The sequence below is a fragment of the Petromyzon marinus genome, assembly GCF_048934315.1.
Source record: "Petromyzon marinus isolate PM22_M1 ecotype Great Lakes invasive population chromosome 80 unlocalized genomic scaffold, UKy_Petmar_22M1.pri1.0 chr80_unloc.2, whole genome shotgun sequence".
NCBI lineage: Eukaryota > Metazoa > Chordata > Hyperoartia > Petromyzontiformes > Petromyzontidae > Petromyzon > Petromyzon marinus.
The window spans coordinates 696,739-709,080 of NW_027422630.1; the positions used below are offsets into that span (position 1 = coordinate 696,739).

The 12,342-nt window shown below is 54.0% G+C and overlaps 1 protein-coding gene across 1 annotated transcript in view; it reads right to left on the reverse strand.

Annotated features, from left to right (window-relative positions):
• Positions 1-11,565: 11,565 nt before the first annotated feature.
• SPON1 (spondin 1) overlaps positions 11,566-12,342 on the reverse strand; it is a 64,903-nt gene continuing 64,126 nt past the window's right edge. The window contains 1 exon segment of the mRNA XM_076058891.1: positions 11,566-11,846. Coding sequence (XP_075915006.1) covers positions 11,617-11,846 — 230 coding nt within the window. The 3' untranslated portion in view covers positions 11,566-11,616.

Below are 12,342 nucleotides of genomic sequence, written 5' to 3' on the forward strand. Positions count from 1 at the left end.
TCACCCACCTACTCACCCAACCACTCAACTAATCACACACCCACTCACGCACCCACCTACCCACCCACTCACCCACTCACTTACCCACACACCCACCCACTCACTCACCCAACCACTCACCTACTCACCCACCAACTCACCCACCCACCCACTCACCTACCCGCCCACCCACTCAGCCAACCACTCACCCACTCACCCACCCACTCACTCACCCACCCACTCAACCACTCACTCAACCTACCACTCACCCACTCACTCACCCAACCACCTACACACTCACCCACTCATCTACCCACTCACCCACCCACCTACCTACCCACTCACCCACCTACCTAACCACCCACCCACTTACACACTCACCCAACCACCCAACCACTCACCCACTCACCCGCCCACCCAACCACTCAACCACTCACTCACCCAACCACTCACCCACTCACCCACCCACCCACTCACCCACCCACTCACCCACCCACCCACCTACTCACTCACCCACCCACCCACCCACTCACCCAACCACTCACCCACCCACTCACCCAACCACTCACCGACCCACTCACCAACCCACCCACTCACCCACCCAATCACCCACCCACCCACTCACCCACTCATCCACCCACCCACCTACTCATTCACCCACCCACCCACTCACCCAACCGCTCACCCACCCACTCACCCAATCACTCACCGACCCACTCACCCACCAACTCACCCAAACACTCACCCAACCACCCACTCAACAAACCACCCACCCACTCACCCACCCATTCACCCACCCACTTACCCACCCACCCACTCACCCACCCAACCACTCACCCACTCAGCCACCCACCTAAACACCCAACCACTCACATCAATTAAAATAGTTGGAAGTGTTGCGCGCACATGGACAGGCAGACAGAGCCGTAAACAAAGATAAAGGTCCCCCGGGTAACCTGAGCGAGCTGAGGGAGGCAGAGCGCTGGGAGCGAGACGGGGCGCCTATTAAGGTAAGGCCCATGAGCAGAGCGAGTTACTCACCCAGTCACTCACCCAGTCACTCACCCAGTCACTCACCCAGTCACTCACCCAGTCACTCACACAGTCACCCAGTCACTCACCCAGTCACTCACCCAGTCACTCACCCAGTCACTCACACAGTCACTCAGTCACTCACCCAGTCACTCACCCAGTCACTCAACCAGTCACTCACCCAGTCACTCACTCAGTCACTCACCCAGTCACTCACGCAGTCACTCGCCCAGTCACTCACCCAGTCACTCACACAGTCACTCAGTCACTCACCCAGTCACTCACCCAGTCACTCAACCAGTCACTCACCCAGTCACTCACTCAGTCACTCACCCAGTCACTCACTCAGTCACTCACCCAGTCACTCACGCAGTCACTCGCCCAGTCACTCACCCAGTCACTCGCCCAGTCACTCACCCAGTCACTCACCCAGTCACTCACCCAGTCACTCACCCAGTCACTCAACCAGTCCCTCACTCAGTCACTCACCCAGTCACTCACCCAGTCACTCACCCAGTCACTCACCCAGTCACTCACGCAGTCACTCACCCAGTCACTCGCCCAGTCACTCGCCCAGTCACTCACCCAGTCACTCACCCAGTCACTCACCCAGTCACTCGCTCAGTCACTCACCCAGTCACTCACGCAGTCACTCACTCAGTCACTCACCCAGTCACTCACCCAGTCACTCGCCCAGTCACTCGCCCAGTCACTCACCCAGTCACTCACCCAGTCACTCGCTCAGTCACTCACCCAGTCACTCACGCAGTCACTCACCCAGTCACTCACCCAGTCACTCACCCAGTCACTCGCTCAGTCACTCACCCAGTCACGCACGCAGTCACTCACTCAGTCACTCACCCAGTCACTCACCCAGTCACTCACTCAGTCACTCACCCAGTCACTCACGCAGTCACTCGCCCAGTCACTTACCCAGTCACTCACCCAGTCACTCACGCAGTCACTCGCCCAGTCATTCACCCAGTCACTCACACAGTCACTCGCCCAGTCACTAACCCAGTCACTCGCCCAGTCACTCACTCAGTCACTCGCCCAGTCACTCACCCAGTCACTCGCCCAGTCACTCACTCAGTCACTCACCCAGTCACTCGCCCAGTCACTCGCCCAGTCACTCACTCAGTCACTCGCCCAGTCACTCGCCCAGTCACTCACCCAGTCACTCACCCAGTCACTCGCCCAGTCACTCACCCAGTCACTCACCCAGTCCCTCACCCAGTCACTCACCCAGTCACTCACCCAGTCATTCACCCAGTCACTCACTCAGTCACTCACCCAGTCACTCGCCCAGTCACTCGCCCAGTCACTCACCCAGTCACTCACCCAGTCACTCACCCAGTCACTCACCCAGTCACTCGCCCAGTCACTCGCTCAGTCACTCACCCAGTCACTCACGCAGTCACTCGCCCAGTCACTCGCCCAGTCACTCACCCAGTCACTCACCCAGTCACTCACCCAGTCACTCGCTCAGTCACTCACCCAGTCACTCACGCAGTCACTCACCCAGTCACTCACCCAGTCACTCACGCAGTCGCTCACTCAGTCACTCACCCAGTCACTCACCCAGTCCCTCACCCAGTCACTCGCCCAGTCACTCGCCCAGTCACTCACCCAGTCACTCACCCAGTCACTCACCCAGTCACTCACCCAGTCCCTCTCCCAGTCACTCACCCAGTCACTCACCAAGTCACTCACCAAGTCACTCGCCCAGTCACTCACTCAGTCACTCACCCAGTCACTCACGCAGTCACTCGCCCAGTCACTCACTCAGTCACTCAGCCAGTCACTCGCCCAGTCACTCGCCCAGTCACTCACCCAGTCACTCACTCAGTCACTCGCCCAGTCACTCAGTCACTCGCCCATTCACTCACTCAGTCACTCACTCAGTCACTCACTCAGTCACTCGCCCAGTTACTCAGTCACTCGCCCATTCACTCACCCAGTCACTCACCTAGTCACTCACTCAGTCACTCACTCACCCAGTCACTCAATCAACCACTCACTCACCCACTCACTCACCAACCCACTCACTCACTCACCCACCCACTCACTCACCCACCCACTCACCCACTCACTCACTCACTCACCCACTGACTCACTCACTCACCCACCCACTCACTCACTCACCCACTGACTCACTCACTCACCCACCCACTCACTCACCCACTCACTCAATCACTCACACACCCACTCACTCACCCACCCACTCACTCACCCTCTCACCCACTCACTCACCCACTCACCCACTCACTCACCCACTCACCCACTCACTCACTCATTCACCCACTCACTCAACCACCCACCCACTCACTCACTCACCCACTCATCCACTCACTCACCCACTCACCCACTCATTCACCCACTCAATCACTCACCCACGGACTCACTCACCCACTCACTAACCCACTCACCCACTCACCCACCCACTCACTCAGCCACTCACTCACTCACTCACCCACTCACCCACCCACCCACTCACCCACCCACCCACTCACTCACCCACTCACACACCCATCCACTCACTCACCCACCCACTCACTCACCCACTCACTCACCCACTCACCCACCCACCCACTCACCCACTCACCCACCCACTCACTCACCCACTCACCCACCCACCCACTCACCCACTCACCCACCCACTCATTCACTCACCCACCAACCCACCCACTCACTCACCCACCCACTCACTCACTCACTCACCCAACCACTCACTCACCCACACACTCACTCACTCACCCAGTCACTCACTCACTCACCCACTCACCCACCCACCCACTCACCCACCCACTCACTCACTCACTCACCCACCCACTCACTCACCCACTCACTCACTCACTCACCCACTCACTCACTCACCCACTCACTCACCCACTCACCCACTCACTCACTCACTCACCCACCCACTCACTCACCCACCCACTCACCCACCCAACCACTGAATGACTCACTCACCCACACACTCACTCACTCACCCACTCACTCACGCACTCACTCACGCACTCACTCACTCACTCACCCACTCACCCACTCACTCACCCACTCACTCACTCACCCACTCACCCACTCACTCACCCACTCACTCACTCACTCACTTACTCACCCACCCACTCACTCACCCACCCACTCACTCACTCACCCACTCACTCACCCACTCACTCACTCACCCACTCACTCACTCACCCACTCACTCACCCACTCACTCACTCACCCACTCACCCACTCACTCACCCACTCACTCACTTACTCACCCACCCACTCACTCACCCACCCACTCACTCACCCACTCACTCACTCACTCACCCACTCACGCACCCACTCACTCACCCACTCACTCACCCACCCACTCACTCACCCACCCACTCACTCACCCACTCACTCACTCACCCACTCACTCACTCACCCACTCACTCACCCACCCACCCATACACTCACCACTCACCCACCCACCCACACACCCATCACTAACCCACCCACCCACACAACCACCACTCACCCACCCACCCACACACCCACCACTCACCCACCCACCCACCACTCACCCACCACCCACTCACTCACCACTCCCTCACCCACCCACCCTACCCACTCACCACTCCCTCACCCACCCACCCTACCCACCCTATCCACTCACCACCCACCGACCCACTCACCACCCACTCACCACCAAACTCACCACCCACTCACTCACTCACCACCCACTCACCACTCACCACCCACCCACTCACCACCCACTCACCACTTACCCACTCACCACCCACTCACCACCCACTCACCACCCACTCACCACTCACCCACCCACCCTACCCACCCACCCACTCACCCATCCACTCACCCACTCACTCACCCACCCACTCACCCACACACTCACACACTCACTCACCCACTCACCCACCCACTCACTCAGTGTGTCACTCACTCAGTGTGTCACTCAGTGTGTCACTCACTCAGTGTGTCACTCAGTGTGTCACTCACTCAGTGTCACTCACTCAGTGTGTCACTCACTCAGTGTGTCACTCAGTGTGTCACTCAGTATGTCACTCACTCAGTGTGTCACTCACTCAGTGTGTCACTCACTCAGTGTGTCACTCAGTGTGTCACTCAGTCAGTGTGTCACTCACTCAGTGTGTAACTCACTCAGTGTGTCACTCACTCAGTGTGTCACTCAGTGTGTCACTCACTCAGTGTGTCACTCACTCAGTGTGTCACTCACTCAGTGTGTCACTCACTCAGTGTGTCACTCAGTGTGTCACTCAGTATGTCACTCACTCAGTGTGTCACTCAGTGTGTCACTCACTCAGTGTGTCACTCACTCAGTGTGTCACTCAGTGTGTCACTCAGTATGTCACTCACTCAGTGTGTCACTCAGTGTGTCACTCACTCAGTGTGTCACTCACTCAGTGTGTCACTCACTCAGTGTGTCACTCACTCAGTGTGTCACTCAGTGTGTCACTCACTCAGTGTGTCACTCAGTGTGTCACTCACTCAGTGTGTCACTCAGTGTGTCACTCACTCAGTGTGTCACTCACTCAGTGTGTCACTCAGTGTGTCACTCACTCAGTGTATCACTCACTCAGTGTGTCACTCACTCAGTGTGTCAGTCAGTGTGTCACTCAGTGTGTCACTCACTCAGTGTGTCACTCACTCAGTGTGTCACTCAGTGTGTCACTCACTCAGTGTGTCACTCACTCAGTGTGTCACTCACTGTGTCACTCTGTGTGTCACTCACTCAGTGTGTCACTCTGTGTGTCACTCACTCAGTGTGTCACTCACTCAGTGTGTCACTCAGTGTGTCACTCACTCAGTGTGTCACTCACTCAGTGTGTCACTCACTCAGTGTGTCACTCAGTGTGTCACTCACTCAGTGTGTCAGTCAGTGTGTCACTCAGTGTGTCACTCACTCAGTGTGTCACTCACTCAGTGTGTCACTCAGTGTGTCACTCACTCAGTGTGTCACTCACTCAGTGTGTCACTCACTAAGTGTGTCACTCTGTGTGTCACTCACTCAGTGTGTCACTCTGTGTGTCACTCACTCAGTGTGTCACTCACTCAGTGTGTCACTCAGTGTGTCACTCACTCAGTGTGTCACTCACTCAGTGTGTCACTCAGTGTGTCACTCACTCAGTGTGTCACTCACTCAGTGTGTCACTCACTTAGTGTGTCACTCAGTGTGTCACTCACTTAGTGTGTCACTCACTCAGTGTGTCACTCACACAGAGATTTAAAACTTCATTAAACATCTCAACAACAACGACAATGACAGAGTCAGAGTAGTTTTAGATGAATCATCTCTTCAATATTTCACGGACACAGCTGTCCGCTCAGAGTTGATTTATAAAGGAAAAAATAATGGTAACTTAGATGGTAATGATGGTAACTTTAGATGGTAATGATGGTAACTTTAGATGGTAATGATGGTAACTTTAGATGGTAATGATGGTAACTTTAGATGGTAATGATGGTAACTTTAGATGGTAATGATGGTAACTTTAGATGGTAATGATGGTAACTTTAGATGGTAGTGATGGTAACTTTAGATGGTAATGATGGTAACTTTAGATGGTAATGATGGTAACTTTAGATGGTAATGATGGTAACTTTAGATGGTAGTGATGGTAACTTTAGATGGTAATGATGGTAACTTTAGATGGTAATGATGGTAACTTTAGATGGTAATGATGGTAACTTTAGATGGTAGTGATGGTAACTTTAGATGGTAATGATGGTAACTTTAGATGGTAATGATGGTAACTTTAGATGGTAGTGATGGTAACTTTAGATGGTAATGATGGTAACTTTAGATGGTAGTGATGGTAACTTTAGATGGTAATGATGGTAACTTTAGATAGTAGTGATGGTAACTTTAGATGGTAATGATGGCAACTTTAGATGGTAATGATGGTAACTTTAGATGGTAGTGATGGTAACTTTAGATGGTAGTGATGGTAACTTTAGATGGTAATGATGGCAACTTTAGATGGTAATGATGGTAACTTTAGATGGTAGTGATGGTAACTTTAGATGGTAATGATGGTAACTTTAGATGGTAATGATGGTAACTTTAGATGGTAATGATGGTAACTTTAGATGGTAGTGATGGTAACTTTAGATGATGGTAACTTTAGATGGTAATGATGGCAACTTTAGATGGTAATGATGGTAACTTTAGATGGTAGTGATGGTAACTTTAGATGGTAGTGATGGTAACTTTAGATGGCCTGGCACAAGCGTCGTGGTGACGTCACCGCCACTTAGTGGTGAATGGCGGTTGTTGTTGTTTCTGTGTGCGTGTCTGTGTGTATGTGTCTGTGTGTCTATGTCTGTGTCTATGTGTGTGTCTATGTGTGTGTGTCTGTGTCTATGTGTGTGTATCTGTGTGTGTGTCTGTATGTGTATGTCTATGTGTGTGTGTCTACGTGTGTGTCTATGTGTGTGTCTGTGTTTGTGTCTGTGTGTGTCTATGTGTGTCTGTATGTGTGTCTGTGTGTGTGTCTGTGTGTGTGTCTACGTGTGTGTCTATGTGTGTCTGTATGTGTGTCTGTGTGTGTGTCTGTATGTGTATCTATGTGTGTGTCTGTGTGTGTGTCTGTGTGTGTCTACGTGTGTGTCTATGTGTGTCTGTATGTGTGTCTGTGTGTGTGTCTGTGTGTGTATCTGTGTGTGTGTCTGTGTGTGTGTCTGTATGTGTATCTATGTGTGTGTCTGTGTGTGTGTCTGTGTGTGTCTACGTGTGTGTCTGTATGTGTGTCTGTATGTGTGTCTGTGTGTGTGTCTGTGTGTGTGTCTGTGTGTGTGTCTGTATGTGTATCTATGTGTGTGTCTGTGTGTGTGTCTGTGTGTGTCTACGTGTGTGTCTATGTGTGTCTGTATGTGTGTCTGTGTGTGTGTCTGTATGTGTGTCTGTATGTGTATCTATGTGTGTGTCTGTGTGTGTGTCTGTGTGTGTCTACGTGTGTGTCTATGTGTGTCTGTATGTGTGTCTGTGTGTGTGTCTGTGTGTGTGTCTGTGTGTGTGTCTGTGTGTGTGTCTGTATGTGTATCTATGTGTGTGTCTGTGTGTGTGTCTGTGTGTGTCTACGTGTGTGTCTGTATGTGTGTCTGTATGTGTGTCTGTGTGTGTGTCTGTGTGTGTGTCTGTGTGTGTGTCTGTATGTGTATCTATGTGTGTGTCTGTGTGTGTGTCTGTGTGTGTCTACGTGTGTGTCTATGTGTGTCTGTATGTGTGTCTGTGTGTGTGTCTGTATGTGTGTCTGTATGTGTGTCTGTATGTGTGTCTGTGTGTGTGTCTGTGTGTGTCTACGTGTGTGTCTATGTGTGTCTGTATGTGTGTCTGTGTGTGTGTCTGTGTGTGTGTCTGTATGTGTGTCTGTATGTGTATCTATGTGTGTGTCTGTGTGTGTGTCTGTGTGTGTCTGTGTGTGTGTCTGTGTGTGTGTCTACGTGTGTGTCTATGTGTGTCTGTGTGTGTGTCTATGTGTGTGTCTGTGTGTGTGTCTGTGTGTGTGTCTGTGTGTGTGTCTGTATGTGTATCTATGTGTGTGTCTGTGTGTGTGTCTGTGTGTGTCTACGTGTGTGTCTACGTGTGTCTGTGTGTGTCTGTGTGTGTGTCTGTGTGTGTGTCTGTGTGTGTAGTTTGGCAAAAACAACCCCCTACCTCCTCGTGGTGCCAGACGGCAACGCTGTGGTGGGCAGTGCCGTGGGCGGAGGGCCAACTCAGATTGGCCTCTCCCCTCGTGGCGTCTGTGACCACCACAGTGGCCAAACAGGGGCTCTGGACGGGTACGAGGGGCTGGCCACCCCTCCACCATCAATTAATTACCACCAAACCCACGATTTAAAAATCTAACTAAGCTTGTGCCAGAGGCCCCGGGGGGACAGGCGTCTGTGACGTCTCCTGGCCAAACCCAGAAACAACGAAAACAACGAAAAGCCACTACGGAGGGCCACGTGGAATGTTCGAACGCTCACTGCGGAGGAGAGGCTGCCACTCCTCTGTCGGGAGCTGGACCGGTACCGCCTGGATCTCTGTGGCATTCAGGAGGTCCGGTGGACCGGTTCTGGCTCCTGCCACCATGAGGGGTGGACAGTCCTCTACTCGGGGCAGCAGACTGCCAAACAACAGGGTGTGGATCTTCTTTTGAACAAAATAATGAAGGGGGCGTGGGAGCGTGGCGGTGAGGTGTGGGAAGCTGTAAGCCCCAGGCTACTTTGGGCTCGCCTTCCCATCAACTGGAGGCGAGGAGTGGTGGTCGTGGTTACTTATGCCCCCACCGAAGACGAACATCCGTGGAGAGATGCAGACAAAGCCGATGAGTCAGATGCCTTCTGTGACCTCCTGTCACAGGTGCTAGCTAAAGTGGCCCCTCGGGATAGAGTCATCTAGTTGGGTGACTTCAATGCCCGAGTTGGTCATGATGCTGGCACCTGGTCTGGAGTGATTGGAGGGCATGGGCTAGATCAGCTCAATAACAACGGTAGGAGGCTGCTAGATTTTTGTGCAGCCCATGGGCTTGTAATTACCAACACGCTGTTCCGGCATCGGCGCATCCACACAACATTATGGATGCATGCCGGGTCCAAGCAAGAACATCTGCTGAACTACATAGTGACGGAACAGCGGATGCGGGCCCATGTCCTTGACACCAGGACCTACCGTGGAGATGATCTGCCCTCTGACCATCAACTAGTCATCTGTAAGATGCGCCTGCCGTTCTTCCACTCCAGACCTCCCCAGAGACCCTGGCTGACAGAGGAGGTGTTCAAGCTGGCTGAGAAAAAGCGACAGGCCCACTCTAATCATCAACAGCATCCCACGTCAGAGAAGGAGGCTTACCACAGCCTTCGCACGGAGGTTCGGAGAGCCGTGAGGTGCTGCAAAGATGGGTGGTGGTCGCGGGTTGCTGAGGAGATGGAGTCTGCCTCAGTGGCCCGTGATCACAAATCTCTATTTAACTCCATCAAAAAAGTAACCTGCAGCACCAGACCTATTACCATCATTAGGGAAAAAAACGGTGATCCAATCTCCAAACCACAGGAACAGGTTTGCAGATTTGCTGAGCATTTCTGTGAGGTCCTGGGGGAGGTGAATCCCTCAGCCTGGAAAACATCGTGGCACAAAGTGAGGATGACCCTGCTGAGGCTGCGGTGCCTCAAATATTGGAGGAAGTCACCCCCTGTGAGTGGCTGGCTGACGTGCCATCTGTTGAGGAAGTACTGAAGGCGATCCGGAGTCTGAGACCAGGAAAGGCACCGGGCAGAGATGATCTCCCAAGCGAAATGCTGAGGGAGGGTGGCGTTTGTACACAGACTGCCCTACATGACATCATAACAACAGTCTGGAACACTGGACAGGTTCCGCAGGATTGGAAGGATGCCCTGGTGGTCCCCCTCTCTTAAGAAGGGAGACCGCACAGACTGTAACAACTACAGGGGCATCTCACTCCTCAGTGTGCCGGGAAAGGTCCTGGCAAGGATTATTCAACATCGCCTTGCCAGGCACGCTGAGGAGAGGCTTGCGGAGCCCCAATGCGGTTTCAGGAAAGGGCGGTCCTGCACAGATGCCATATTTTCTGTCCGTCTGCTACATCAGAGGTGTAGGGAATTCCTACAAGACCTATATCTCTGCTTTATTGACCTGGTCAAGGCCTATGATACCATCAGTAGGCCTGGGCTCTGGGTTGTTCATCGTGCTTTCGGAGTCCCTGACCCTCTGCTCACGATCATTAAGGACCTTCATGATGGTGAGCGGGCCCGGGTAAAACTACGTGGCCGGGAGTCAGAGCCATTCCCTGTACACCTTTGGGTGCGACAGGGATGTCCTCTGGCTCCCACATTATTTAACATCTATTTTGACCACGTAGTTCGTGAAGCCTTCAATAGCTGTACCGGGGGAATCTCCATCTGGTACAGATATAATGGGAGGCTGATCGATGCCCGGGTGCGGTCAAGGGATGTCTCCCTATTGGTCAACCACGTGTCTCTCCCCATGTCTCTCCCCGTGTCTCTCCCTGTCTCTCTCCCCGTGTCTTCCCCCCCCGTGTCTCTCTCCCCGTGTCTCCCCCGCCGTGTCTATCTCCCCGTGTCTCCCTCCCCGTGTCTCTCTCCCCGTGTCTCTCTCCCCGTGTCTCTCTCCCCGTGTCTCTCTCCCCGTGTCTCTCTCCCCGTGTCTCCCTCCCCGTGTCTCTCTCCCCGTGTCTCTCTCCCCGTGTCTCCCTCCCCATGTCTCTCTCCCCGTGTCTCTTTCCCCGTGTCTCCCTCCCCGTGTCTCTCTCCCCGTGTCTCCCTCCCCGTGTCTTTCCCTGTGTCTCTCTCCCCGTGTCTCCCTCCCCGTGTCTCCCTCCCCGTGTCTCCCTCCCTGTGTCTCTCCCCCCCGTGTCTCCCTCCCCGTGTCTCTCTCCCCGTGTCTCTCTCCCCGTGTCTCTCTCCCCGTGTCTCTACCCCCGTGTCTCCCTCCCCGTGTCTCTCTCCCCGTGTCTCCCTCCCCGTGTCTCCCTCCCCGTGTCTCCCTCCCCGTGTCTCCCTCCCCGTGTCTCTACCCCCGTGTCTCTACCCCCGTGTCTCTACCCCCGTGTCTCTCTCCCCGTGTCTCTACCCCCGTGTCTCTCTCCCCGTGTCCCTGACGCGGTGTCTCCGTGTCTCGGCCGGCCGTGTCCGGCAGCGTCTGTCCCTGCAGCGTCTGTCTTCGCGGAGTTGCGGACAAGGCGATCCGTGGAAGCGTGGCTCCGTGTCCATGAGACGTGTCCGCACGGAGACACCGCGTCCGCATGACGTGCTGCACGGAGACCATGGGGACCACGGGGACACCTGGCAGTCCACCGCTGGGGAGACACGGAGACACGGAGACAGAGACACGGAGACACAGAGACAGAGTGAGACACAGAGACACAGGGACACACAGACAGAGTGAGACACAGAGACACAGAGACAGAGTGAGACACAGACACAGAGTGAGACACAGAGACACCTGGCAGTCCACCGCTGGGGAGACACGGAGACACGGAGACAGAGACACGGAGACACAGAGACAGAGTGAGACACAGAGACACAGGGACACACAGACAGAGTGAGACACAGAGACACAGAGACAGAGTGAGACACAGACACAGAGTGAGACACAGAGACACCTGGCAGTCCACCGCTGGGGAGACACGGAGACAGGGAGACAGAGACACGGAGACACAGAGACAGAGTGAGACACAGAGACACAGGGACACACAGACAGAGTGAGACACAGAGACACAGAGACAGAGTGAGACACAGAGACAGAGTGAGACACAGAGACAGAGTGAGACACAGAGACACAGAGACAGAGTG